This window comes from Sorex fumeus, unplaced genomic scaffold (genome assembly GCF_029834395.1).
Source record: "Sorex fumeus unplaced genomic scaffold, SorFum_2.1 ptg000011l, whole genome shotgun sequence".
Classification (NCBI taxonomy): Eukaryota; Metazoa; Chordata; class Mammalia; order Eulipotyphla; family Soricidae; genus Sorex; species Sorex fumeus.
Window position 1 is genome coordinate 6,268,936 of NW_026606068.1, and position 27,770 is coordinate 6,296,705.

Consider the following 27,770-nt stretch of genomic DNA (forward strand, 5'->3'; position numbering starts at 1 on the left):
GTCCCGACCACGGCCCGGCCTTCCACAGGAAGAGCCGCCGACCTTGACTGCTGTGGCGGCCGAGCCCTCCCGGCTGGGCTTCTCCCCGCAGAGGCGCAGTCGTGGCGCTGGGTCCGAGAGTCTGAAGTGGATGCAGGTGACCGAGTCTGGGGCTGCCCCGTCCCTCCCTCCGTCACTGTGTCCGGTTGTCTTCTCTGCCCTCGGGCTCTTGTCCTCTCTCCCTGTCTCTCTCTGTCTGTCTCTCCCCATCTCTGTCTCGCTCGCCCTGTCTCTATCTTTCCCCATCTCTGTACGTCTCTCCTGTCTCTCCCCATTTCTGTCTCTCTGTCTCTGTCTCTCCCCATCTCTTTCCCTGTCTCTCCTGTCTCTCCCCATCTCTGTCACTCCCTGTCTCTCCCTGTCTCTGTCCCTCCCGCATCTCTCTCTGCACCTGCTCCAAAGGCCTCTGTGTCCTGGGTCCTTCCGAGGGAGCTGCTGACCCCACTGCTGCCCGTTGTGTCCTGCAGTGCTTGGGGACCCCCCGCCGACCCCTGTTTCCTGACCCTCAGCCCAGCCCTCAGCAGGGACCCTGCCCCCTGCCGCTTCCCCCACCTCCCGTCCTGGGAGCCTGACCCAGCCCGCGCAGCCCCCTCAGCCTCTGCCCTGCTCCTGGGGATCCCCCCAAGCCCGCCCAGCTGGGCCCTACCCCCGCCCACGCCCACCGCCCTCCCCAGCTGGAGCCTGGGCTGACCACTGGCGGCACCTTGTGAATCACTGTAGTCACCCTCAAACCTTGTCCATCACAGGGCGATGAAACAGTGACTGTGCAGTGAGTGACTCACGCGTCCCTCCCTGGAGTCCCTGTCTGCCTCCTGGGCTGAGCAATGAGCTTTGACTGGGACGCCTCCTCGGATCCTTCCAGAACCTTCTGGAACCTTCCCGGGGAGGCAGGTGGGACAGGACCTGTATGAGGCTGCGCACGGCTCTGGGTGCAGCCCTGACCCTGTGTCCCCCCCGCCCCGACTGTGGGAGAGGGTTGGTGGAAGCAGGGAAGGGGGTTCCGTGTACTCCAACCCTCGCTCTCAGCCTCGACTTCGGGCTGCCGGCCCCAGGGGCAGGGTACACCCACACTCCGTCCCCTGCCAGCTCTTCCTTCACCTGCCGTTTGGCCGCCCCTGGCCTGTCTGGTGTGACCCTCCCCCTCCCCAGATGCACGTGTTTCTCCTGTGCCCCCAACAGTCGTGTGGGTGGGAAAGAGGCTCCAGGGAGAGCTGTGGGGGGGGGGGCCGGGCCCCTTGTCCAACCCCTGGAGGAAGCCTGGGGCTTGGCCCGGCTGTGGGGCTGTGTGCTCAGGTGCGAGGGCAGGGGCCAGGCCCTCAGGGCGGGGGAGAAGCATGTGTGCCCCAAAGACACTCCTCTCCTCTGATGGTGCCCATGGGAGGCCCGGTCAGGGGCAGGCTCCGTGTCTGTCCCTCTGCTGTGGCAGCCGCGCTCGGAGACATCTGTGGCGTCTGTGGCTCTGCGGCCAGGCGGGGCGTGGTGGGACCCGTCTCCTGTCCCTATGGTGCTGGCTCCTCTGAAGACCCCCCTTTGCTTGGTCCTTCCTGGAGGCTCCGTGGAAGACGGTCCTTCCTTGGTCCACCAGGTGTCTGTGCCTGGCGGGAGCTCGGCTGGGGGGTGGGGCTGTTTCTGGGCTGTTCCGCGCCCACGGCGTGCGGCTCCTTCCCAGTACCTTGCAGCCCCGCCTGAGAGTGTCCTAGTCTCTCTCCAGCGCCGCGTGGCCCCGATCCTCTGCGTGCCACGCGCCGGTTCCCCACTGATGGGGCTGCTCCGTGGCGCCTCGGGAAGACGGGACTCGTAGCCGAGGGTCTCGGGTGCGGTTGGTGGGTGGCTTCCGGGACCTTCCCCGCACAGGGGCTGGTGTGAGGACGTGGTTCCGCCGGCATTTCCACCCGCTCTGGTGGCTTCTAGCAGCTGCCACCGCAGGCGGGACGTGTCCTCCCCTGCTCCCCTGGCCACCTCCTGAGGACCCGCGCTGCTGGCTTGGGCGGACGTGCACCGTCCAGTCTGCTTCCTCGGGGCAGCGAAAACAGTGCTGCCCGCTCTGCTGCGGGGCTCCTGCCACTGCTGTGGGTGTCACACCTGTGACAGGGCCGGCCTGTGGCTGCTCATCTCCAGCCCCTCTGGGGGTCAGCAGACCTGGACGCATGTGGGCAGTGTCGGGGCAACCTGCGTGGACGCCTGGACGTGTGTGGGCAGGGTAGGGTGGCCGGCAGCTACACTGCTGTGTCCAGTCCATCAGAGGGTGAGTGTAGCTTCAGCTCCCCTCGTGGGGGGTGCCTGGTCTCACTGGGGGGCCGGGACAGTCCCCTCTTGTCTAGGGCGTCCATTTACTGGAGGGCCGGTCACAGGCTCAGCGCTCCGAATCACTGTGACCTTTGTGCCGCCACTGCCATCCGTGCTGGTGGTGATCACACACGCGGCTTGTCCACGCGTGTTCCACATGTGACTGTGTGCATTTCAGATGTGATTGGAATCATCTTATGTGTGTGTACGCAGTGCGTATGTGAGGGACACGGTACGCATGCTTGCGTGTGTGTACACACGTCTGTGCAATTTGCATGTCCGTGTACTGTTGTATCTGCACAGCACACGTTAAATACATGCACACACACAGTGCTTCTGCGTGGGTCTAAACGTGTGCTTGTCTGAATGCATGCGTGTGCGCGTGTTTTATGTGCAGCCTGGGGTGGGGTGCGTGAGACGGACATGGATGTGGACCGTCTCTCTCATGTTCTGAGCGGGTCCAGCCCCTCAGCCTAGTGACCTGTGGTCGCTGCCTTTGGCCTCGTGCTCGGAGCCTCGGGACAGGAAGGAGCGGAATGGGGAGGGGCGGGACGGGAGAGGGGCGGCTGCCTTGTGTGTGGAGGGGGCCCTCCCCCAGGTGCCCCAGAATCATCACTGGGAAGTCGTTGTTGAGGAACAGAGAGGGCCAGGGTCCTGCCTTGTGCGCAGCCCACCCTGTCCGGCCCTGAGTTCGCCCTGGTGCGACAGGGCCAAGCTGCGACGCTTCCCCCGTCCTGCGTGGAGACCCCTGGCCCGGCCCTGCCCAGCTCCGGTGGGCACTCGACCCTGACCTGACTGGCTCTCTGCGCCCGCCGGACTGGTCCAGGGGGCACGGCTGTGGGCCGGAGGCCTGTCCGCGGCGGCCAGGGTGGGCGCGATTCCGCGGGCAGGTTTCCCACGCGATTCTCGCGTCCCGTTCTCCTCCCGTGTTTGATGGCCCCCGTAAGGGCGAATTACTTAATATAGTAACCCAGATGGAGTGATCGTCCTCGGCGCTCATGCATGATTCAGCTCGTTAATACGCGCTGATGTAATTTATTAGGCAAAGCGGCTTCCCGGTGCCACGTGGCGGCGCCCCTGCCAGGAACGAGGGTGGAACAAGTGTCCGGGCGTCGTTGGTGGGAAACTAATTATGCTTTGATTGCTGCCTGCGAGACACAAATGGTCCAATTAAGCTGACAGACTCCGGGGTTCCGGGTGCAGGTGAGCCCTGGCCCCGCCGCCCGGCCAGGAGGCAGGCTGCGGCTCCGTCCAGCTGCTTTCTGCTTTTGGGGACCACACCCGGAGATGCTCGGGGCTCCCTCCTGGTGGGCGTGGGGGACCCAAGGGGTGCCGAGGCTGAACCCCGGTCGCTGCGTGTGGGGCCAGCATCCTCCCGGCTTTGCTGCCTCTCCCCAGCCCCCACTTCCCCTGGGCCGCCCGGGTGAGCTCCGCGTGGGCCGCGGGCCTCTCTGGGCTCCCGTCCGTGGGGTGCGTGCACTGGGCCACCCGGCTGACAGCATCCTCTTGGCCAGGAGAGGCCTCACTGCCCTGGGCCCCATCTTGTGGCCTCACTGCATCCACGCAGCCCCTGGCAGTCCCTCCCAGAGGGGACACGGGCCTCGGGCCACAGCGCTGGAGCCCGCGTGGGGCTGCAGCCTGTGTTCCGCGTTTAACCTGGGGGACGAGCAGCGCCCAGGAGTCACACCCTGAGTTCACACTAAAAACAATCAAAAAAGAAAGAGAAGAAAAGAGAAAATGGTCCACACAATCTCACCTCTCTCACCCTCTCTCTCACACACACACAATTTGATTTCTCTCACACACAATCTCATCTCTCCCTCTCCCTGTCTCTCTCACACACATAATTTCATCTCTCTCTCTCTGACACACACACACACACACACATAATCTCACCTCTCTCTGACACACAAGTGGACACACAATCTCATCTCTTTCTTGGTCTCACACACACACAGTCCTATCTCTCACACACAGACAATCTCATCTCTTGCTCTCACACAAGCACGCACACACATAATCTCCTCTCTCTCTCTCTCTCTCACACACACACACACAATCTCATCTCTCACACACAATCTCACCGTTCTCTCTCCCTCTCTCTCTGTCTTTCTCTCACACACAATCTAACCTCTCTCACCCTCTCTCACATACACAATTTAATCTCTCTCTCACACAATCTCGTCTCTCTCTCTCCCTCTCCCTGTCTCTCTCACACACATAATTTCATCTCTCTCTCTGACACACACACACACACACATAATCTCACCTCTCTCTGACACACAAGTTGACACACAATCTCATCTCTTTCTTGGTCTCACACACACAGTCCTATCTCTCTCACACACAGACAATCTCATCTCTTGCTCTCACACAAGCACGCACACATATAATCTCCTCTCTCTCTCTCTCTCACACACACACACACACACAATCTCATCTCTCACACACACAATCTCACCGTTTTCTGTCCCTCTCTCTCTGTCTCTTTCTCTCACACACACAATCTCACCTCTCTCACCCTCTCTCTCTCACACACACAATTTAATCTCTCTCACACACAATCTCATCTCTGTCTCCCTCTCCCTGTCTCTCTCACACACATAATTTCATCTCTCTCTCTCTGACACACACATACACACACATATAATCTCACCTCTCTCTGACACACAAGTTGACACACAATCTCATCTCTTTCTTGGTCTCACACACACACAGTCTTATCTCTCACACACAATCTCATCTCTTGCTCTCAGACAAGCACGCACACACATAATCTCCTCTCTCTCTCTCTCTCTCACACACACACAGTCTCATCTCTCACACACACAATCTCACCTCTCTTACCCTCTCTCTCTCACACACAATCTCATCTCTCTCTCCTTCTCCCTGTCTCTCTCACACACATAACTTCATCTCTCTTTTTGACACACACACACACACACATATAACCTCGCCTCTCTCTGACACACAAGTTGACACACAATCTCATCTCTTTCTTGGTCTCACACACACACAGTCTTATCTCTCACACACAGACAATCTCATCTCTTGCTCTCAGACAAGCACGCACACACATAAAATCTCTCTCTCTCTCTCTCTCTCTCTCTCTCTCTCTTTGATATCAACACACACACATACACACTCACACAGGTAGTTTATTTTCAAACGTGTTACGTATGAAACAGCTCAACTTTGAGGGGGAAAAAGGCTTGAAGTGCCATTGCGGCCTGGGTCCTGCAGCGTTCTTGGGGGGGACGCTGAGCTCGAACTGGACACACACTGTGGCTCCTTTCCCCATCAAAGCTTCTCCGCAGGGAACAAGCCTGAGCGGACGCGGGTGTGCGGTCGATGCCACTGACGGGCTCTGGTCCCATAGACCACTGCGGCCTGGGGAACCTTGGCAGGCGGTGCCGGCAGGGCCCGGCCTGTGGCCTCTGATCCCACCAGGAGTGTCCACTCCGCGGGGGACTCTAGTCCCCAGGAGGGGGGGCAGTGACCACTGCTGACAGAACAGGGCTGGCCAAGCACATGCGGGCGGGGCTAGGGTGCTGGGGGGCTGCTGACCACCCTGCCGGGCGCTCTGGCCGAGCAGGCAGCGGACACGGGTGCCAGGAAATGCGTTTGGGTTTTCTCTGGGGCCAATGAGGAAGGAGTCGGGCTCTCCCTCTGCGTGGGCCACTGTCCTCTGCTGCCAGCGGTGTCCTGGGGCTCGGGGGCTTGGCCGCTTGCAAGGCCGATGTCCTCCAGCTCTTCTGTCGCTCTGGCCCTGGACTTGGCCTTTAATGGCCTCAGGTCCCTGGCTACTCTCCGACGAGCCTGGCCAGGCTGGAGCTGGGACACCCACACAGAGCTCGCCGCCCTGGGCCCTGCTCCTCCTGTCGGACGCTCTTCAGGAGCAACTTCTCACAGACACCCGGCCTGCCTCATGGCTGACCGCCTGCCCCTCCCTTCCTCCCTCCCTCTTCCTTCCTTCCTTCCTTCCTTCCTTCCTTCCTTCCTTCCTTCCTTCCTTCCTTCTTTTCTTCCTTCCTTCCTTTTTCCTTCCTTCCTTTTTTCCTTCCTTCCTTCCTTTTTTCCTTCTTTCCTTTTTCCTTCCTTCCTTCCTTCCTTCCTTCCTTTTTTCCTTCCTTCCTTCCTTCCTTCCTTTTTTCCTTCTTTCCTTTTTTCCTTCCTTCCTTCCTTCCTTCCTTCCTTTTTTCCTTCTTTCCTTTTTTCCTTCCTTCCTTCCTTCCTTCCTTTTTTCCTTCCTTCCTTCCTTCCTTCCTTCCTTTTTTCCTTCTTTCCTTTTTTCCTTCCTTCCTTCCTTCCTTCCTTTTTTCCTTCCTTCCTTCCTTCTTTCCTTCCTTCCTTTTTTCCTTCCTTCCTTTCTTCCTTCCTTCCCTCCCCCTCCCTCCCTCCCTCCCTCCCTCTCTCCCTCCCTCCCTCCTTCCTTCCCTCCCTCTCTTCCTTCCTTTCTTTCTTTCCTTTCCTTCCCTTCCTCCTTCCCTCCCTCCCTCCCACCGTCCTTCCTCCCTTCCTTTCTTCCTTCCTTCCCCCCGTCCCTTCCTTTTCCCCTTCCTCCTTCCCTCCCTCCTCTTTTCCTCTCTTCCTCCTTTCCCTCCTTCCCTTCCTTCCTCCCTCCCTCCCCCCCTCCTTCCTTCCTCCCTCCCTCCCCTCCTCCCTCCTGGTCACTCCTGCGCTGTAGGGAGCCGCGTGGACATGGCACCAGGCCAGCTCTGTGCAGGGCAGTGCCTTGCCCTTGTCCTGTCTCCTCAGCCCCCGCTTTGATTTACTTGGCGCATGTGTTCGTGCTCAGCGGTACGTGAATGGCGGGTTTGAGGTGACAAGGAACTGTTCGGTTCTTTCCTACATGGCCGTGCTTTCCTGTAGGATCAGCAGCGTTTCTGCGCGTTCGCTTCGGCTCACGAGGTGTCGGGGCGTTCGTGAATGTTTGGACCGTGTTATTTCCTCCTTTTCACTAAGTGTGCCTGTAATTATCTTTTTCTGAGTTACGGAATTTGCTAGGATGTCGAGCTCAGTAATGATGGAAATCACCTCTGCAGTGCTCCCGCCCAGTTCCATGGTTTAGGGGCAGAGCTGGGCGCCCCTCTCGTCGGAGATGTCAGCTGTGTGTCTTTGAGTCGAGAATGTCCCATTCTGTGCCCAGTTCTTCTGACGTCTTCTAAAAACTCGGATGGGTTTTGGGCTTCGTCTGCTGCGTGTTGATGGGTTGGAGGGCCCCCCCCCTTCCTTTTTCCCTTTGACAATCCATGCAGAGTCTGAACGTCCAGCGGAAACAGCCCGACCACTTCGGGTCAGCTCCTGACCTTGGCGGGGAGTTAGATCCAGCCGTATTTTGGGGAGCATTTTGGCGTCTAGACCCAGGGATGTGGGGTCCTGTCTTGTGGACTGGCATCTGGCCAGACCGGTCCGCTTCCTCTTGCACTTTCCAGACCTGCCTGCGTCTGTCCACATGGGGTTGCCCGAGCCGGGGCTCCTCTCAGGAGCACTTGAATCGAACGTTGGCTGCGTGCAGTGGCCTCGGCTGGCCAGAGAGCCCCGCTGGGCTCTGTGGAGTCTGTCCGTTGGTGTCGCTGACTTTGTCGGCACCGTATTGCTCGCGGTTCCGTTTTTATCCCTTTACTACGTGTGGGATCTGTATTGAGGCTCATTTTTGTTCTGGGTGGTGGTAATTAGTTTCTCTTCTTTTTCCTTAGCACAAAGGATGGTTACTTTTAGAGATACTCCAATGCATGCAGGTTTAGCCTAACTGAGTTTTCTTTTTTTTCTGATATTTGTCTGCTTTCTTTAAAAAAATCTACTTTTGCATCAGGTCCTGTGACTTACACATTCCTAAGCGAGTTTTGGGCACCTGCGTCCCTGCGCCCGGCCCACCCACCCCGGTGCCTGCCTCCTAGTCGGGCCGTTGCTGTGTGTGCTGCGTTCCTTCCCCTTCCTGCCCCTTCCTGCCCCGCTCCCCGGGCTCTCTCCTCTCTGGTTCCCACATTTGTCTCCGGGACGTGCATGATGGTGTCTGGGCGATGGGGACTCAGCGTGACCTCCCCAGGCCAGGCCCTTGTCTTCTGCTCCAGACCTTCCCTCGTGCCGGCTGCTCACTCACCGCTGCGAGCGAGTGTGCCCGCACAGGGGAGGCTCAGGGGGCGGGTGGGGGTGTGCGGAGGGCAAGGGGTGGATGGATGGGTGTTTGGGTAGGTGAACAGTTGGATGAGTGGATGGATCGGTGGGTAAGTGAATGTCGGATGAGTGGGTGGGATGTTTGGGTGGATAAGGTTGGTGGGTGGGTGGGTGGGGAGGTGGGTGGATGGATGGTGGGTGGGTGGATGGATGGGTGGTTGGGTGGGTGGATGGATGGATGTGTGGGTGAGTGGATGGATGGATGGGTGGGTGTGTGGATGGGTGGGTGGATGGATGGATGGGTGCATGGATGGATGGGTGGATGGATGGATGGATGTGTGGGTGAGTGGATGGATGGATGGGTGGGTGTGTGGATGGGTGGGTGGATGGATGGATGGGTGCATGGATGGATGGGTGGATGGATGGATGGATGGGTGGATGGATGGATGGATGGGTGGTTGGGTGGATGGATGAATGGGTGGATGGATGGGTGGATGGATGGATGGATGGATGGGTGAGTGGATGGATGGTTGGGCGGGTGTGTGGATGGGTGGGTGGATGGATGGGTGGGTGGTGGGTGGATGGGTGGATGGATGGGTGGGTGGTGGGTGGATGGGTGGATGGATGGGTGGGTGGTGGGTGGATGGGGAGGTGGGTGGGTGGATGGATGGGTGGATGGATGGATGGGTGGTTGGATGGATGGGTGGTTGGGCGGATGGATGAATGGGTGGATGGGTGGGTGGATGGATGGATGTGTGGGTGAGTGGATGGATGGTTGGGCGGGTGTGTGGATGGGTGGGTGGATGGATGGATGGATGGATGTGTGGGTGAGTGGATAGATGGATGGATGGGTGCATGGATGGATGGGTGGATGGATGGATGGGTGGTTGGATGGATGGGTGGTTGGGTGGATGGATGAATGGGTGGATGGGTGGGTGGATGGATGGATGGATGTGTGGGTGAGTGGATGGATGGTTGGGTGGGTGTGTGGATGGGTGGGTGGATGGATGGATGGATGGATGTGTGGGTGAGTGGATAGATGGATGGGTGGGTGCATGGATGGATGGGTGGATGGATGGATGGATGGGTGGTTGGGTGGATGGATGAATGGGTGGATGGATGGGTGGATGGATGGATGGATGTGTGGGTGAGTGGATGGATGGTTGGGCGGGTGTGTGGATGGGTGGGTGGATGGATGGGTGGGTGGTGGGTGGATGGGTGGATGGATGGGTGGGTGGTGGGTGGATGGGTGGATGGATGGATGGATGGGTGCATGGATGGATGGGTGGATGGATGATGGGTGGGTGGATGGATGGGTGGGTGAATAGAAGGTGGGTGGGTGGATGACTCTATAGAGGGTGGGTGGGTGGAGACGTGGGTAGGTGCTGTTCAGAGCAGTGGGGTTACTAGCACGGGAGTGCGCTCTGCAGATTCTCGAGTCCCAGCCAGTCCCCGCCCTGCGTCCCCGTCTCTGTTCTGAGCCGTGTCATCCCTGCAATCCCTCGGGACAAGCCATGTGTCCTGCGCTCTCTTGGGGCTGGGCAGTGGGTCGCGGGGGGACGTGTGTGCATCTAGCAGAACAGTAAGTCAGGCCGCTTCCTTCTGTCCCCTCACATGGGCCTCTCGCATGGCCGGGTGAAGCCTGGTGCGGTCTGGACTGCTCCCGGCTGCCCCTTGCTGCCTCGAGCCTGTGGTTCCACTGGGCAACTCAGCACCTGGTAGAGCCGCGCAGGCTTCTTGCTGCTGGTTCTTCCCTTTGACGGCAGCTGTGGCCCGAGGCGGACAGACCCCATCGCGCTCTCTTCCCGCTCCCCTGTGGCAGGCGGCCCCGGGCCTCTTCTGAGCACCAGCTGCTGCTTCTCGAACCACGGCGCCCCGCGGTGCCGTGTGGGGTTCCCGGGACAGAGGTTGTTTCTGGAACAGAGGCTGCCAGAGCACTGTGTGTGGGGGAGAGTCTCTGTGTGTCTGTAGGATTGTGAGTGTGTCTCTGTGTGAGTGTGTGTATATCCCTGTGCTGCATGTGTTTCTCTATGTGTGTCTGTGTGTGTATCCCTGTGCTGTGTGTCTGTGTGTCTGTCTCTGTGTCTCTGTGTGTGAGTATGCCTGTGTTGTGTGTGTCTGTGTGTGTCTGTCTCTGTGTCTCTGTGTGTGCCTGTGTCTGTGTGTCTGTCTGTCTCTGTGTCTCTGTGTGTGCCTGTGTCTGTGTGTCTGTCTGTCTCTGTGTCTCTGTGTGGTGTCTCTGTGTGTCTCTGTGACTGTCTCTGTGTCTCTGTGTGATGTCTTTGTGTCTCTGTGTGTCTGTGTCTGTGTGTCTGTCTCTGTGTCTCTGTGACTGTCTCTGCGTCTCTGTGTGATATCTTTGTGTCTGTGTGTGTATCCCTGTGTTGTGTGTATTTCTCTATGTGTCTCTGTGTGTCTCTGTGTGTCTCTGTGTGTGTCTGTGTCTGTGTGTCTGTCTCTGTGTCTCTATGTTGGTGTCTCTGTGTCTCTGTGTGTGTGTCTCTGTTGAGGGGGTTCAGGCCTCCTCTCCTTCTTCCACCAGTGTTAGGAGGTGAGTCGCGTCTCCGTCCACTCGGCCTGGATTCTGGGCCCCTCGGCCTTATTGGCAGCCTGGACAGGGGAAAGAGGACGGTCAGAGGAATGGGGGGCGAGCCCGGGCGGGGAGACTGAGCGCCCTCTCGCCCACAGACCCTGGAGGCCATCCTGCACTTCAAGTACTCGGGCGGCCCGGGCCACGCCGAGGGCTTCTACAGAGACGTGTCCCTGGGGCTGCACGTGGACGTGGGGCCATCCGTCTTCTTCACCCGCGCCAGCACCCTGCCGGCCACCAGGTGAGCGCGCCAGACGACAGGTGGGGTCAGAGGTGCCTGTGGGTTGCCTCCCTTCCGGGGACGCGCTGACTGACTGCCCAGCCTGGACTCGGCTGAGCACACACCTCGTCTTGCAGCATCTTCACAGTGTCACCCGTCCCAGGGGTGCCCGTCCCATGACCTGGGTTCAGCACCCACTGGCCTGGACTGGGCATCCCTGAGGAGGGCAGGGTGGGCACGGGGGGCCCTCCTGAGAGCTCTCCATGTGACCACTGCAAGTGTACCCTGTGGTCTCCTTTCCTGCCACTGTCCGACCCCTAGCTGCTCTCTCCCGTCCCCTGCCTCCCGCCCAGCTGCAGCCCTGTGCAGGAGACCCTGGGTGCAGTGCTTGGAGCCCTCAGGGCAGGACTGCACTCAGTCTGTGTGCAGTGGCCTCCCTTGTTGTGGCCTTCATTGTCGTGGCCTCCATTATCGTGGTTTTTCTTATCATGGCCTCCGTTTGTGGCCTCCATTATCGTGGCCTCCGTTATTGTGGCCTCTGTTGTTGTGGCCTCTGTTATCATGGCCTCCATTATCATAGCCTCTGTTGTTGTGGCTTTTGTTATCATGACTTCCATTATCGTGGCCTCTGTTATCTGATGCACTCACACAGCCCTGCACCGAGCCCTGATGCCACCACTGAACCCCACTATTCCTGGGCAGGGGTGCAGTGCAGCCACCCCCAGATAGGGCTGGGGCACGCCACGCTGCCTCCCAGGCACTCCTGAGCTGGGCATTTGTCCATTTACTTAATAGTCTCCGGCCACACCCGGCAGTGCCTGGGGCTCACTCTTGGCTCTGCTTTCAGGGCTCACTCCTGGAGGGGCCTGGGGGTCTAACAATGAGGCCGAGGACCAAATCCCAAGCTGCGTGCGCGGCCTCAGTCCTGCTGTGTTCCCTCTCGGCCCATTCGCTGTGTTTTATGTCTCATGTGGATCGGGTGCGGGTAGGCTCCGGGTGCAAGTCGAGCGCGTGCTTGCTCACCCGTGATTCCAGAAGCCTCCTTCCCCACCCCCACCCCCCTTGAGGTGACCAGCATGGTCACTAGGGGAGCCACAGACAGTGCAGTGTCATGGACGGCCTCCAACCCAGGTGGGACAAGGGACACTGGTGCCGGTCACTGCTGGTGGGCGCGTCCCCATCATGGGCCAGGTCCCTCTGCCCAGTCCTGGCCTGTCTGTCCATCTGTATTTCTCGGCTCGCAGCTAAAGCAGAGTGCGGGCTGGAGCCATGCGTGGCCCTGCCCCCACGCAGTTGTCGGGGATTTGGTGGAGCCAAGGGTGGAGAGAGGGGCCTGGGGACGGGTAGGGGAGCGGGGAGGCTGGTGAGGTGCGGGCGTGGGGCCTCTCCCAGTTGGCGAGAGCTTCGGGGCCCAGGTCCCTGGAAGTTCCTGTGCTCGTGGCACGCATGCGGGCACTCAGGAGTGGGCGCAGGGCAGTGTCCTTGAGAGCAGAGCGGGACTCGGGGTGCCCCCAGCCCTGTGCTTCCTGCCCGTGGCGGGGCAGAGAGGGTGGGATGCATGCTCCTTGCAGATGCATGTTGGTCTGAGCAGGACCAGAGCCCCCCATGGCCAGGTGGGGGCCCCATTTCTCTGCACCTGTGTCCACACGCCATCCGCTGCCACCCTTCCCTCTCTCGAGGGCTGGAGCCCAGAGGCGCCAGCACGCCGTCAGCTCCTTGTTTACAGATGAGCAGGCAGATTTGTCACTTTATTTTATTTTTTTTAATTTATTTTATTTACTTTTTTGAATTCTTCTTAGTGAAACACCATGAGGTACAGTTGTAGACTTACAAATTTTCGTGCTTGGGTTTCAGTTATACAATGATCAAGTATAACCCATCCCTCCATTCTCCACCTCCAGTGCTCCCAGTCTCCCTCCTACCCCTTCACACCCCCCCCACCCTGCCTCTGTGGCAGGTCACTCCCTTTTGTTCTCTCTCTCCCCTTTTGGGTGCTGTGCTTTGCAAAAGAGGCATTAAGTGGCAATTAAGACATGGCACTTTAAACACGCCTCCTTCGAGACTTTCCAACTGTTGTGTGTGTGTGTGTGTGTGTGTGTGTGTTGCTGTTGCTTCAGTTTTCTATCGAATATTTCATTTTATTTTCAGTATTACCAGGGATGGCATGTTTGGGGCTCTGTACTGTTGTCACGGGCTTATTTTCTGCCCCACATGCTGCTGCTGATCCTGCGAACCCCCGGCGCCTGGCATGGGAGATGTGTGTGGGCCAAGGCTTCTCGTCCCTCACTGCTGTCGGGAGGGCACAGGGTGGGGCCCGGTGTATCTGAGGCCTCCCTGCCGTGGGCCGCGCTGTTGGCCCCGAGCTGAAGCTTTCGTGATTGCTGGTCACTACCTGCAGTGCCCTGCACCCCAGGCCTTGCCCACTCTGTGCCCTTCCTCCTTCCTGGAGAGGGCCCGCCCCAAGGAACAGCAGGCCCAGCGCTGGCCTTGGTCCTGGACTCCCTGGGTGCCATGGACACAGCTCTAGGCTGGCAGGAGTCACAGCTCACTGGGAGGGATGGGCCAGGTGTCCTGGAGGCTGGGACCCTGCACGGTGCCGTATTGGCCTGTGCTTGCCAGGAAGGGGTCAGCCCACTGGGAGTGGGACCAGGTGGGGTGGGTGAGTGCCGGGGCACCTGCCACGGGAGGGGCCAGCTGTGGTGGAAGGTCCTGGTGTCTGTGCCCACAGCTGAGCCCGTGTCTGGGTCTGGGAAGGGGGTGCCAGGGCTGCACTGCCTCCCGCCCTGGTCTGTGGGTGCCCCGCCCCGCCAGACGTGGCCCTGGAGCTGGAACCTGGGGTCCCCTGTGCTGAGGTGAGCAGCTCCCTGGGCTTGCAGGTGGGCGCTGAGTCAGCCAGACCTGACCCCTGCCCGCACTCGTCTGCCTGGCTCAGAGCCATGGTGGTCATTTCCTGCTCCGTGCTGTGTCCACAGTGTGAGCCAGTCCCCAACTGCCTCAGGGAGCTGCCTGTCTGTGGAGACGGAGCACACGTCCGTGTGTCTGCATTTGTCTGAGTGTGTGTGTCTCTGTGTGTCTGTGAATGTTTGCGTATGTCTGAGTGTGTCTGTGTCTATATCTGGGTCTTGATTGTATGCCTGAGTGTGTGTATCTGTAATTGTGTGTCTGTGTGTGGGGGAGTGTGTGTGTCTGTATCTGAGTGTGTGAGTGTGCCTCTGTGTGTGTCTGTATCTGAGTGTCGTGTGTCTGTGTCTGCTTGTGTCTGTGTCTGTGTTTGTGTCTGCGTGTGTCTGAGTGTGTGTGTCCGAGTCTGTATCTGAGTATGTCCATGTCTGTATCTGTGTTTGAGTGTGTGTGTGAGCGTGTCTAATATCTGAGTATGTGCGCGTTGTATCTGTGTCTGAGTGTGTTTGTGTGTCTGTATCTGGGTGTGTGTCTGTATCCAGTGTGTCTGAGAGTGTGTGTCTGTATCTGAGTGTGTCCGTGCATGTGTCTGTATCTGACTGTGTCTGAGTGTGTGTCTGTATCCAGTGTGTGTCTGAGTGTGTGTGTGTGTGTGTGTGTGTGTATGTGGCTGCTGCCTGCAGTGCTGGGGGACTCTGCTCACCCTCCCATCTCTCCCCTCAGTATATCAGTGCCCTGGAATGTTCTGGCGGCTCATGGCCCTGGAGTACCAGGGCAGCCGGGGCCTCCTTTCCTTTGGCGGGAGGGCACCTTCCCTCCTCGGGCGACCGGCAGGGACCCGAGACCCTTGGCGTAACTGCTGAGACTCGCAGCCAGTGGGGTGTGTAGTGGTGCCTATATGTGTATGGTGTCTGCATGTGTGCACACATGTGTCTGCATGGGTGTGCTTGTGTGTGTGTGTCTGCACGTGTGTACACACGTGTCTGTGCACATTTCTGTCAGGGTCAGTGTGTCCGTGCTCCTTGGTTTCCTGAAGAGACGGGCCCAGGCTGGCCTGAGGCACCGCGTGCGGGCTGAGTGTCCGGATTTGGCTGTGCTGTCACGGCCTCACCCCGTCATCCAGAGTGGTCAGTATGGATGGCGGGATGGGTGTGGGCCACTTGCCCGGTGACCTCACTGTTGGCACCGCCTACGGCAGCCCAGGGACAGGCAGAGCCAGGAGCGCTGTCTGCCCCTCCCGGGCGCCCATCCTGTCTGCCGAGGGCTGGCCTGCCCTTGCGCCCGTGCGGGGACCCCAGCCCAGCCCATGGGGCCTCTCTCGGCTCCCACGAGTGTCCTCCGTGACCACGGCCTATGACCATATGCACGGCCCTGGGGCCCACGGCGGGGTCCCTGCTCTCTCGGGGCCTGTGCCCGTCTCACCTCAGCCCTCCCTCCTCAGCACCCGCCAGTGTCACCTGCTGCTGGACGTCTACAACGCCACAGAGCAGGAGCTCACGGTCAGCGCCTGCAGCGCCGACGAGCTGGTCCTGCAGGCCGGCAGCTGGCAGCGGTGAGTGTCGCGTCCTCCTCCTGCCCGTCTCCCTGGGGAGAGGGTCCACAGTGCTTCTCAGGCCTCGAGCACTGTGGGGTCGGTTTCGGGGGCCATGGGGACTTCCCCTCTCAAATTCAGACCGGCACGGTACTGGGTGCTGGCTGTGGGGGTGGGTGGGACCCGGCCAGACGCCCCGGCAGGACCTCAGGGGCAGCCCAAAGGGAGGGATGTAGTGCCCATGGGATGTCTGCTAGGGCACAGGGGCCAGCTGCCAGTGGGCTTTGCAGGCCAGGACCCCGGTGCAAGCGTTGGCACCGAGTCCTGCTCCCTCGCACCCTGGGCACAGCCATGGGGCACAGAGCTGGGGGCAATGCCTGAGCACCAGTGGGCGCGTCCCTCAAACCCAGAGCCACCCTGATCTATGTGAGCTCGCTGTTCCCAGAGGTCAGGTGCAGAGATGGGAGCAAGTTTGGGGGTCTGCCCTGTACCCCCTGGCCTCAGAACCGAGGGGGAAGGAGGAAGGGCAAGGCCAGACCAGGCAGCGGTAGGAGAATGCCATGGAGGGAAGGACCCCCTGCCTGTCTGAGAAAGCCCCGGGAGATGCACAAGAGAAAAGGAAAACATCCCACCCCCTTCTGCAGAGACCCCCACCGGGTGGGGCTGCACACACACACACACACACACACACACACACAAACATATGCACAGGCACTGACACAGGCGTGTCCACAAATTCACGTGCGCTCACAAATCACACCCACATACACATACACACAAACACAAACACACTCTCCCACACACACACACACACACACAGAGCCACACGCGTACGCATTCAGTCCTACGTACATAACACACATGCATTTACACATATGCACGCTCACACATATTCTCATGCACACGCATTCACACCTCACACATGACACTTCCGGATGGAAGTGGGTTTCCAGGCCCGAATGGATTCCTATCCCGCTGGACTCTCCCGGTCAGTTACGTCAGTGCTTGGGCCGATTCTAGTTCAGGCCTGACTCGTCGTCATCCATGTCACGTGGTGGAGGCTCCGCTGGGCCGAGTCAGTGACTTGGAGAAACTTAACAGCTGTTCCTGCGGGACGTGCTGCCGTTGTCACATCCTGGTCCCCAGGAGGACCCGTGGTACTGTGGGGTGGGTGTGGGCAAGGGGAGGAGAGGATTCGGGCTCTCGCAGCGGGGCCGGGTGGCCGCCAGCACCTTCGCCCTGTCCTGCTCTTGGCTGTGTCTGGGGCTCGGGGCGGGCAGGCCTGCTGCCTCCCTGTTACCTGGTGGAATCAGTCTGTGGGCGCACAGGCCGGGCGGGAGGGACCGACAGAAGCAGCACCCTCTGTCCTTGACAGCAGCCGGCTCCTGGGTGGCGTTCCCCCTGACACTCTGCGCATGCCTCTGGCGGCTTCCCTGAGCCCCGGCTGCCATCGTCCCCCCAGCATGGCGTGTGGGTTTCGGTGCCAGGGCCGTGGCCGGACCCTTCCCCTTGAGCCTCCTGACATGGGGGCGGGTGGTGGAACGTCCCTGCGGCCTGGGGACTCCCCGGGCCCACGCAGCGTGCAGGGGCCCTGGCTTGGCTGAATCTGGCTCTTCCGGGGGGGGAGGGCAGCACCTGGCCACCCCCCACAACCCCCTGGTCCAGGACACCGGACACAGCTGGCTGTGCTGGGGACTGCAGGGAAGGGTCAGGGACAGGTGACCGGGCTCAGGGTCCCTCCCCGTGTCTGGGGTGGTTGGAGGTTGGGTTCCCTGCTTAGCTGTGCAGTGAAGGAACATTGATGCCTTCAAACTCACCAGCAGGAATTGGGAGGGGAGTTCCCTACTGCCAGACCCCCCGAGGCTCAGATGCACAGTGCTCAGGTTCATGCTAGGTAGGGGTTCTGGGGTATCAGTCACTGGCCAGCACCAGGGTGTAGGCCGGGACACATTGCCTGCCCCATATCCGACCCGGTCCCTTGGCGGGGGGTAAGCACCCCCAGAATCTCGGGTCCTGGGAGCAGGTCCTGCCCACCGGGCCCCCACCTGGTCACTCATCCCCTGCAGCCAGTATGCTCACCCTGTCCTCACCACGAGCCCTTCTGTGGGATCCCGCAGTCCCTTACTGCCCAGGACCGTGTCCGCTATCCCCCGCACAGTGGGGCTTGTCCTCTGTGGGGTGGGCAGGGCCCTGGCAGTCCGAGGGCTGGACCAGGCGCTGGCCTCTCTCCCTGCTGGGCCGTCAGCTCTGCCATGCCTGCGGGGCCAAGAGAATGTGCAGGCACAGGGCATGTCCCCTCTGACAGCAGCATGGGGCATCTGGCTGGATGCACCCGTGAGGGTCATGCATCCCCCGGGCCTCAGCACCAACCTCTCCGCCCCTGAGAGTGCCCGCGTGTGGCATCCCCCTGCCTGGGCCCAGCCGGCCGTGGTCTGGACCAGCAGCTCTGAGCGCCCAGGAGATGAAGGTGATTAGCGCCTCCTGGGCCAGCAGGCAATGGGCCGGAACCGACCTTTTTAGTGGGACTTGGAAATGCTTTGACCTTTTGTCCAAGGAGCGTCTGGCCAGCTCCGGTGTCCCCTCGGGCCATCGGGGGCAGCAGAGCAGAGCTGTGGCACTGCGGGAAAGAAGATGCGGGGGCCCGGGCAGCCCCCGGGAGGAGCCAGGCGGCAGCAGGTGCTCAGCCCAGGAGCACCGTCCCGGGCAGCCTCCCCCACTCTGTGGGCAGGAAAACTCCGACCACAGTTTGTGGGCACTGCTTGGCTCAGGCGCCTGGTCTGTGCCCCTGTCGGGGGTCCAGCGTGCTCCCAGGAGCCAAGCCCCCACCCTGGCTGCAGCTCAGTTGACCCTGCCCAGGGGTGTGGGGTGAACAGCCTGACGCAGGCCCTGTGGGAGCACCCTGACCTGAGCACCTCGTGCCCGGTCAATCGGACTGCGCGGGGGCCTTGGTTGGGGCTGCGTCCGTTTGTCCTTTGCTGCTGCCCTGGACATGCACAGACTGCCGCAGGCCTGGCGCTGCCCACACCTGGGAAACTAAGCAGGACATGAGCCGCGGGGAGCCAGGCCCGGGGGACGGAGAGACCGCACAGGACCCAGACTGTGGGCAGCTCGGGGGCGGGGGCGGCCGGACAGCGGGCACTGTGGACGCGTCTGCCAGGGCTTTGACCTGGGCAGTGTCCAGCCGTGCCCGGGCCCAGGAGAACATCCCGAGAAAAGGCCAACAAAGCCAGAAGGGTCGGCCGCTTTCTAGAAACTTCCAGGAGGTCCAGAGGGCTGGGCGCGGCCAGCTTCCAGGGGCGCCTCTGGGGAGGGCTTGTTCCTGCTGCGGGAGCCTGGGCTCTGGGCTCCCGGGGTCAGGGGCCTGGGCAGGAGACGGGTGTGTGTGCGTGTCTGCATGTGCGTGTGTATGTGTGTGTGCATGCGTGTGTGCGTGTGCACGTGCACGCGTGCACGGCATGTGCGGGCTGGACTGACCGTGCCCCAGGGTCCTGCTCACGTGCTGCTGCCCGTGCTTCCAGGGGCGTCCCGTGGGGCCCCACCCGTGGCTCCCGGCTGGGTCCAGGACGATCAGGACGTGGATGCGTTGACGAGGCTCTCTCCTCCCCCTTCTCCCGCCCAGCATGGCCATCCGAGTGGATAAGTTCACCTTCGAGAACCTGCCGGAGCCCCCCGGGGACGGGGCGGCGCTCGCCACCCCCAGGCGGCTGGAGGAGGAGCGGCAGGCGGCGCGGGGCCAAGAGCTCAGTAGCAAGTTGGGCCTGCGTTGGCGCATCATATCCTTCCGCGGCGAGAAGGCCGTGCTGGCACGATGGGATCCGCGGTGGCCAGGGCTGCCCAGGAGCGCCGGCCGGCCTTGTGGTGGACGCTCGCTCTCTCGCTCTCCCGCTGTGTCCATCTGCCGTATGAGGGTCCCTGTCCCGGCCAGGGAGTGGCAGCATTGAGCATCCACGGGGGGTTGGGGTGGGGGGCTGTGGGCGCGGGCGGGTGGGAGTGACCCAGGGGGCTCCGGGCTGTCCCATCTCCGGGTGGCGGCACCCTCTCCTTGACGAGCCCACCCATCCCTGAAGCGAGCGGGTGAGGCCAGCGTGGACGGCGCCCTCAGCCAGCTGGTCCTGGAGCAGCTGCAGCTGGCGCCCCTGCACTGGGGTGAGTACCTGCCCGCCATGGGCATCTGCCCGCCTCTCCCCTTGCACACGGTGCCTCAGGTGGGCGGGCGGGCAGCTCCGCGTCCTGGGTAGACGGGACCCCTCTGCCCTGCGAGGGAGTGTCCTGGGGCCTCCCGCCCCCAGCACTGGCCCATGGCAAGCTCCACCACTTGGCGCCCGTGGGGCTCGACGCGGCCATGCCCGTGCCGTTGCCGTTTGGTGGCTGTCAGAACCAGGCGCATTCTCTGGCCACCCCTTGGCTGCACGCCGGTGCCGGGCACTCTTTGCTCTCTGTTGGCCTTGCACCTCTGATCCACTGTGCCTGGCACACAGGGAGGTTGCTCAGGGCTGGATGCGGTAGTGTTCCCCCGCGGCCCAGCAGGGAAGGCTGCGGGTTCCCGGAGTCCCGGCAGGGCTCGGGGTGGGTGGCCGGGCTGGCCCATCCCTGTGTCTCGTGGGACATCTGGTTGGTTCTCTAGACTTTCCAGGGTGATGTGGGAGAGTCTGGGGTAGTGTGCAAAGCAGGGTGCCCTCCCAGGCCTCTTGGCCTGGCACTCTGTGGAGCATTGGGGGCGGGTGGTTGCCCGCGAGGGTGCAGTGGGGGTGCTGCCGGAGGGAGCTGAGGGGAGCAGAGGCTCCAGGCGGTCCTCCCTGGGGTGCACGCACGCAGCGCAGGGCCTGGAGGCCTGTCCACGGTGCCCGCAGTGCTGGGGGAGTCCCTCGGGGAACCTGTCTGACCTCCCCAGAGAAGCTGGGGCCAGACGGAGCCCCAGCCCGCCCTGCTGCCCCGCGCTGTGTGAGTGCCCCTCGAGCCCTCGCCCGTCTGTGCTCCCGCGTCCTTCCCACGTGGCCGACGTCACCTGCTGTTCCAGGCTGGGACGTGACGAGGCTGGTGGACGTGACGAGCAGCCCCGGCCGGGGGCCCCCGCAACAAGGACCACTCTGCGACGTGGGCCCTCCTTGGGATGTTGGCAGGCGCAGGGCAGACGCGCTGCACCGTGTGGTGGATGGGAAGGCCGAGGGTCGGTGGGGATGGACAGGGATGGAGGGTGTGGCCCTCCCCCCACAGAGCTGCCCCCTCCTGCGGAGAGGCCGGCCTGAGCTGGCGACTGTGTTCCTGCATTGGGTCTCTCTCCCCTCCCGAAGAGCAGCTGGCCCGTCCCTTCTTCTCTCGGCCTGCTGTGTCGTCTCAGCCCCTCGGGGGGCGCCCTCGTTCCTTACCGCCTACTGGGTCCTGGGTCACGGCTCTCCCGGGATGCGCCTCAGCCGTCACCCACGCGGCAGTCTCACGGCGCCCGGACAGCGTGGTCGCCCTGCTCTGAGCTGGTCACGTGTTTCTAACGCCCTGGGACAGGCTGGGTGTTCTGTACCCCTGGAGCTTACTGAGGTGTCTCTGCGCGTCGGTCTGTGTACGTCTGTGTGAATGTGAATGAATGTGAGCGTCTCTGTGAGCACGAGTGTGTGCGTGAGCGTGTTGTGTAAATATGTGTGTTGTGTATGTGTGTTAATGCATGTGTGAACTTTGTGTGAATGTGAGCTTGTGTAGATGTGAGTGTGTATGTGAATGTGTGTTTGAGTGTGTGTGTGTGTGAATGTGTGTTGGTGAGTGTATGTGTGTATGTGAATGTGTTTGTGAGTGCGTGTTAGTGTGTGTGTGTGTGTGTAGTGTGTGTCAGGCTGTGTGCGTGAGCGTGTGAGGCTGTGTGTGTGAGAGAGTGTGAGGCTGTGGGTGCGCATGTGTGGGAGTTTGTGTGTAGTTTACGTGCCTTAGGCTGTTGTGTGAGAGTGTGAGACTGTGTGTGTTTGTGTCTGTGAGGCTGTGTGTGCGTGCGTGCGTGTGTGAGTTTGTGTGTAGTGTGCATGTCTGAGGCTGTATGTGTGAGAGTGTGAGACTGTGCGTGAGAGTGTGAGGCTGTGTGTGTGTTTGGCCTCGGCACCGCAGGGCCAGGGGCGTGTCACTGTGTGTGTTCCTAGTGGTCCCCAGGCACTTCCTGGAATATCCCTGGTGGCCCTGAGCCCGTGGGTGGCCCCTGTGCGCATGGCTGGTGGGCTCCTGCCTGTGCCGTCGGCAGCTGTTGGTGAGAGCAGAGCTGATGGCAAGGTGGGGGTCCTGGGAGGCAGGAAGGGGGTCCTGTGGGGGTGGGGCTGGGGCCTGTGGCAGCCCCTGTGCCCGGGCCTGGGCTCTGCGGGCTGCCTGGACCCCGTCCCTTGGTGTCCTGTTCCGCACACCCCGGGCCCACAGTGGGCTTCGTCCCCCCTGGGTCCAGCTGCAGCTGTCCCACGGCTCACTGTCCACACACATCTATGCTCCCCACCCCCACACGCTCTCCTCACCCGACACGCTGCCCCCTCACCCCCATGCTCTCACCCCACCCCTGCCCACCCACCCCTTACCCCCACACCCTTTCCCCGAGCCCTGAGACCCACCCTCTCCCCTGGGTGCTCGGACCCCAGTGCCCCTCACCTGCCCTTTCCCTCACTCTCTGGCACCGGAGCAGATGCCAGCGAGGGTGTGGGCCAGCCCTGCCCCAACCCTGCCCCATCCCAGCCGTGTCCAGGGTGGGGGAGTGGCGGACGCGGTCCTTCCTGTCTCTAGTCCAGCAGCGCCCTTGCCGAGTCGTGAGTGAAACGGGAGCGTGTGGATGTGTGAGACTCTGGGACAGAGGGACAATGGGCGGGCGACTGCGAGCCCAGGGAACAGTCTGTCGGGTGGCAGGGAGCGGGGAGTAGACATCTGGGTGAATGAACGACGGAGAGAATGAATGGATGTCTGGGTGAATGAACGACAGCGAGTGGAGGAGGGACTGAAAGGACATCTGGATGAACGAGCCACGAGGTGAACAGGAATGAATGAATGAATGAATGAATGATGGGATATATGGGTGGGTGGCAGTGGGAATGGAGGGCATCTGAGCGGACAACTTGATGGGCTGCAGTGAACGATGGGCGTGAGTGAAGGGGCATCTGGGTGAGTGACAGGAAATGAAGGCACATCTGGGTGAGTGGGTGACTGGGATGGAGTGGGCAGCTGGAACTGGCGGGGCGACCGGAAACGTGAAGGGAAGGGAACGAAGGCACCGGTGGCAGAGGCGTGAGTGAAGGAATCCGCAGGTTGTTGGACGAGGGAGGGGCCACTGCACGGCCCGGCAGAGCCCAGGGGCTGGCTGGCCCGCCGCCCCTCCCCCGTCCCCGCAGCTGGCCTTTCCGGGCAGCCCAGGTGTGAGAGCTGCGTTCACGAGGCCTGCTCCCTCGCCCCTCCCTGCCCTGCAACTCGCCACCCGGTCTCAGCTGTCACAGACGCCTCCTGCTCCCAGAGTCTGTGGAGGCGCTGGTCCCGTGACGGCCGCGGCAGGGGCCCCCCCGAGTGGGAAGCCGGCACATCCCTGCCCAGCCCTGCGCAGCCCCCAGACCTGCCCCCACTGCCCCAGCAGGTGGGGGTGACCCTGGGGACTCTGCCAGCGAGTCCCGGGGCGAGGATAGGGGCTGTCCAGGGGGACCTTGTCCTAGGGGAGAAGCCCTGGGACTGGACTGGAAGCACGGGCCCACTGGGAGCGCAGGGAGCCACGAGCTCGCACCCGGGCTCCAACAGGCCGGATGGTGGCGCACCCGCCTCCCCCGGCCTCCATGGCCACCCAGCAGCAGCTAATGGGTTAGTCACGGACGTTCACCCGAACAGGTAATAGTCACACATGCACACATGCACGCATCCATGCCCATGCAGGCACACTCACACGTACATGCGTGCATACTCATACAAACACACACAGCCACCGACAGACACACACATGCACACATTCTCACAAACACACCTACTGACACAGACACGTGTGCACAAATGCACACACACACGCACACATGGATACCCGTGGACTCACTCGCATGCTAACACAGTACTTACATACCACAACAAAATTCACACGAGTCACACACACCCACAGCCACATGTGCATACACACACACACACACACACACACACACACACACACACTCACACACTCACACCCAAGGCCCAGAGAGGGCAAGTCCCTTCCCGGAGACACAGTCTGAGCAGAGGAACCTGGTCTGGGCCTGGGTGCTGACCCTCTCTCTCCCTGACTTGGGGTGCCCCGTCGGGCCCCAAGCTTGCTCTCTCCTCCCCTGCCTGGACTGTGACCGTCAGACTCACCCCAGGCCACTGAGGGTCAACTCGGGGCCCAGGTGGAATGTCCCCTCTGGGCCCCCAAACCCATCTGGGCTCTGGCTAGAGGGAAGAGGAATCTCTCTCCTGTCCCGGTGGGCCGAGGAGAACTACCCAGGCTCAGGGGCTGCGGCTTTCTGAGCGCCGAGCCCACCCCCACCCCTCAGAGCACAGCGTGGCGCACCCCTGCCCACAGGCCCGGCCGCCCACAGGAGAGGGACCGGGTCAGCCTGCCCTGAGCTGCCGGGCCTGGGGAAGGTGCCTGCAACCCCGTGGGGTCCTGGACTGAGCAGGGATGCGCCTCCAGTGAGGCCGGACAGAAGGATGGACGCCATGCTCATGCCAGGGGGCTCCCCTCTCTCTCCCTCCCCTCCCCCGCCTGCCCTTGGCCGGCTGGGCTCGCAGGCCCCTGGGCAGGGGGCTAGGTGTGTCCCCTGCACACGGAGCTTCGAGACCACCTCTCTGCCCTCGACGCAGGCTGGACCCGCACGTGCAGGGCCGGGCGAGGGGCAGTGGGGGCCCCGGGGGAGCCCTGGTCCTTGGGGGGTGAAGACGGGTCACAGAGGCCCTGAGGGTGGGTGCAGGGGGCGCCCCAGCTGTGCGCCGGCTTGCCCTCCCACGCAGCCCGGCCCCGCGCCGCCTGACGGTTAGCGGTTTTGACAGGCCAGGCTATTTTTAGAAGTCTGTTCCCACTCCTTTCCCCAGTGGGAGAGGAAAGCGAGTTAGATTCTAATTTAACCCTCCCCCCGGCCAGCACACGCAGCCGCAGGGAGGGGCCGCGCCCCGCCCACGGGACCCTCCCTCCTGCCCGGAGCCCCTCCACAGTGCCCACCCGGGGATGCACAGCATGTCCAGCCACATGCAGACGGGCCCTCTGGGGCACTGGTGCACCATCCGAGTGGACGCAGGTCCTGTCCCCAGGGACCACGTGGTGCTGACCACGGACATGGTGTGGATTTGGGGAAGGAAGGGGGACCGTGAGGGAACACGAAAGGTGACTCCACCTGGAGGCCTGGGTCCCGCCCCCCCCCCCCCCACCAAACCCCACTGGCCTCATGAGCAGGGGCTCCCTGATGGCCCCACGAGCAGGGGTCTCCCTGCTGGTCCCACCATACGGGGGTCTCCCTGCCGTCCCCACGAGTGGGGGGTCTTCCTGCTGGCCCCACGAGCAGGGGTCTCCCTGCTGGTCCCACCACGCGGGGGTCCCTGCACTCCTCACCCATCCTGTGAACGCACCATTACTCTTCACCGTCTGGGGTGTGTGTGTGTGTGTGTGTGTGTGTGTGTGTGTGTGTGTGTGTGTGTGTGTGCAATTCCTCCTCCATCCATGTGTGCCTACCGTGACGTTCCTCCCCCATATTTCTGTACCATGTTATTCCTCACTGTCATGCATGTGCCATGTTATTCCTCACACTCGTGTGTGTGCCGTGTTGATTCAGACATACCGTTGCTGTCACTCCCGCTTGTTGGAAAGCCCGTCTTCTTCCCTCATTGCTTTTGCTCGTGTGTGTGTGTGTGTATGTGTGTGTGTGTGTGTGTGTGTGTGTGTGTGTGTGGTTTGGAGGGGGGGTTTGGGGCACACACCTTCGTTTCTGTCCTGTGACCTGCTGGTCCTCCCTGGAGCCGTCCTGGTCACGTCGCTGGACCCTGCGTGTGGCCTGGGCTCTGCGGGCTGCCCGCGCTGCTCCGGCTTGATGCTGTTGTAAACTGTATGATTTTTAAAACGTTAGTATACAGCATTTGCTGCGAACTCTTGAAATGTGGCTTTTAAAAGACTTCTTTTGCACGCTCCTCTTGTGTCCCGCGACCTTTCTGAATGCGCTCGCTAATTAGCCGCGGAGCTGTTTCTCACAGACGTGCGGCTTGTCTGCCCTGAGAACACGCTTCCTTCCCCGGGCCGGGCAGGCGCTGTCTCCTCTCCCACATGTCAGGAGCCGAACAGACGCTGCTTGGGGGGACCCGCCCATTTCATGCCTGGGGGTCCCGAAGTGTGTGTGTGTGTGGGGGGTGTTGGGTCAGGGATGAAGGCTGGGTGCGTTGGGGCTTTTCCCCTACATATGTTGAGATGGATTTTCTCGACTTCCTTTTCTTTTCTTTCTTTCCTTTTTTTTTCACTTAGTAATTATGAATCATAGCATCTAATCAGTGGGTTCTCAGATGCTCCTCCAACTTTGCGTTCCAGGGACAAGCACCATTTTGTAGTGCGTGTGGGGCCCGTGGGTGTTTGTCATGCTCACTTTCCTGAGATCACTGGCTCGGTGGCCGTCACCTTGCCCCCCGGGCACATCTGTCTCTCATTTCCTTCGGATGTGCCTGGTTTTGCGGTGGCGTAGTGCTGGGTGCAGAATGAGATGTGATTGCGGCTCTTGGATTTTGGGGGAGAGTTGGCGTAGAGTCAGTGTCACATCTGTGCTCGGGGGACCGTGTGTGGTGCTGGGATCAAGCCCCGGGTCAGCCTTGCGCAGGGCAAGCACCTCATCTGCTTTTTTTGTTTTTAAATTTGTTAAAATTCATTTATTTAAAATTTGTTTCAGATTTTTTTTAAACGGAATCACCATGAAACACAGTTACAAAGCCTCAGCCAGACAATGATCGAACACCCATCCCTCCACCAGTGCTCATTCGCCACCACCAGTGTCCCCAGTATCTCCCTCCCACTCCATCCCAGTCCTCACCCTGCCTCTTTGGCAGACAGTTTCCCCCATACTCTCTCGCTACTTTGAAGCATTCTAGTTTGCTCGAATTTTCCCACCCCCATTCAAGCCTGCCTGTCAGGGGCAGATGCTAGATAACTTATTTTCGGTTGCTCACCGAATGTGATGAGAAGTCACACAGCCACAAAAGCGGACGCGTGCTTCTGGAATTCTAAGATTGTAAAAGGTTGGGGTCCAAAAGGTTGGTCTCTGTCGGGCGAATCCATTTTGGGATTCAGTTGGGAGTCCCTGGATCAGAGGTGTTTGGTGCGCTGAGATGGCACCCGGAGGCAGATTGTGGGCGTGGTAGCCAGGATGCGGAGCGTGGGAGCCGTGTGGCTTGGAGCCTTCGTCCTGGAACCCGCATACCTGGGCCTTGCTTCTGGGAGCTCGTAGTCACCAGGACTTCATCGGAAGTGGGGAGAGCATGCCTGCTCCTTCTGCGGTGTGAAACTGGCCTCACCTGCTTTTCTGCCCCTCTGGTCTCTGGTAGGAATTCTTTATAAATATCTGTGAGAGTTTCTGTTTGTTTGTTTTCTGGGCCATGCTCGGTGGTGCTCAGAACTGTTTTGGCCCTGCACTCAGGCATCTCTCCTGGCAGGCTCAGGGGACCATATGGGATGCCAGGAATCGAAACTCAGCTCGGCCACATGCGAGGCACGTGCCTTGCCGTGTACTATTGCTCCGGCCCAAACATTTATAAGAATTCACTAGCGGATTGATGGTTCCAGGGTGAATGCAACCATCTTCACACATCTTCTCCCAAGGAAACATTCTTTTGATAAAGTTTTTTGGCAAATTATTCCTAAGAAGCAATACAAAATAAATTACTTAGGGCCTGCTATTGGGGCATGCTTGGATGGTGTTTGGGAAAATTCGAGATGGTGGTGGTGGGAAGGTGTCATGGTAGTGGGATGGGTTGGAATATTGAGTGTAATAAATGATTGTGGACAACTTTACAAAAATAAGATTAAAGGGGCTGGAGTGATAGCACAGCGGGTAGGGCGTTTGCCTTGCACGCGGCCCACCCGGGTTCGATTCCCAGCATCCCAATATGGTCCCCTGAGCACC

At 60.8% G+C, this 27,770-nt stretch overlaps 1 protein-coding gene across 1 annotated transcript in view; it reads left to right on the top strand.

Annotated features, from left to right (window-relative positions):
- TRAPPC9 (trafficking protein particle complex subunit 9) overlaps positions 1–27,770 on the top strand; it is a 102,932-nt gene that overhangs the window by 64,772 nt on the left and 10,390 nt on the right. Inside the window, exons 19-22 of the mRNA XM_056110904.1 lie at positions 11,131–11,273; positions 15,595–15,705; positions 19,304–19,457; positions 19,740–19,830. Coding sequence (XP_055966879.1) covers positions 11,131–11,273; positions 15,595–15,705; positions 19,304–19,457; positions 19,740–19,830 — 499 coding nt within the window. The remainder of the gene's footprint in view (positions 1–11,130; positions 11,274–15,594; positions 15,706–19,303; positions 19,458–19,739; positions 19,831–27,770) is intronic.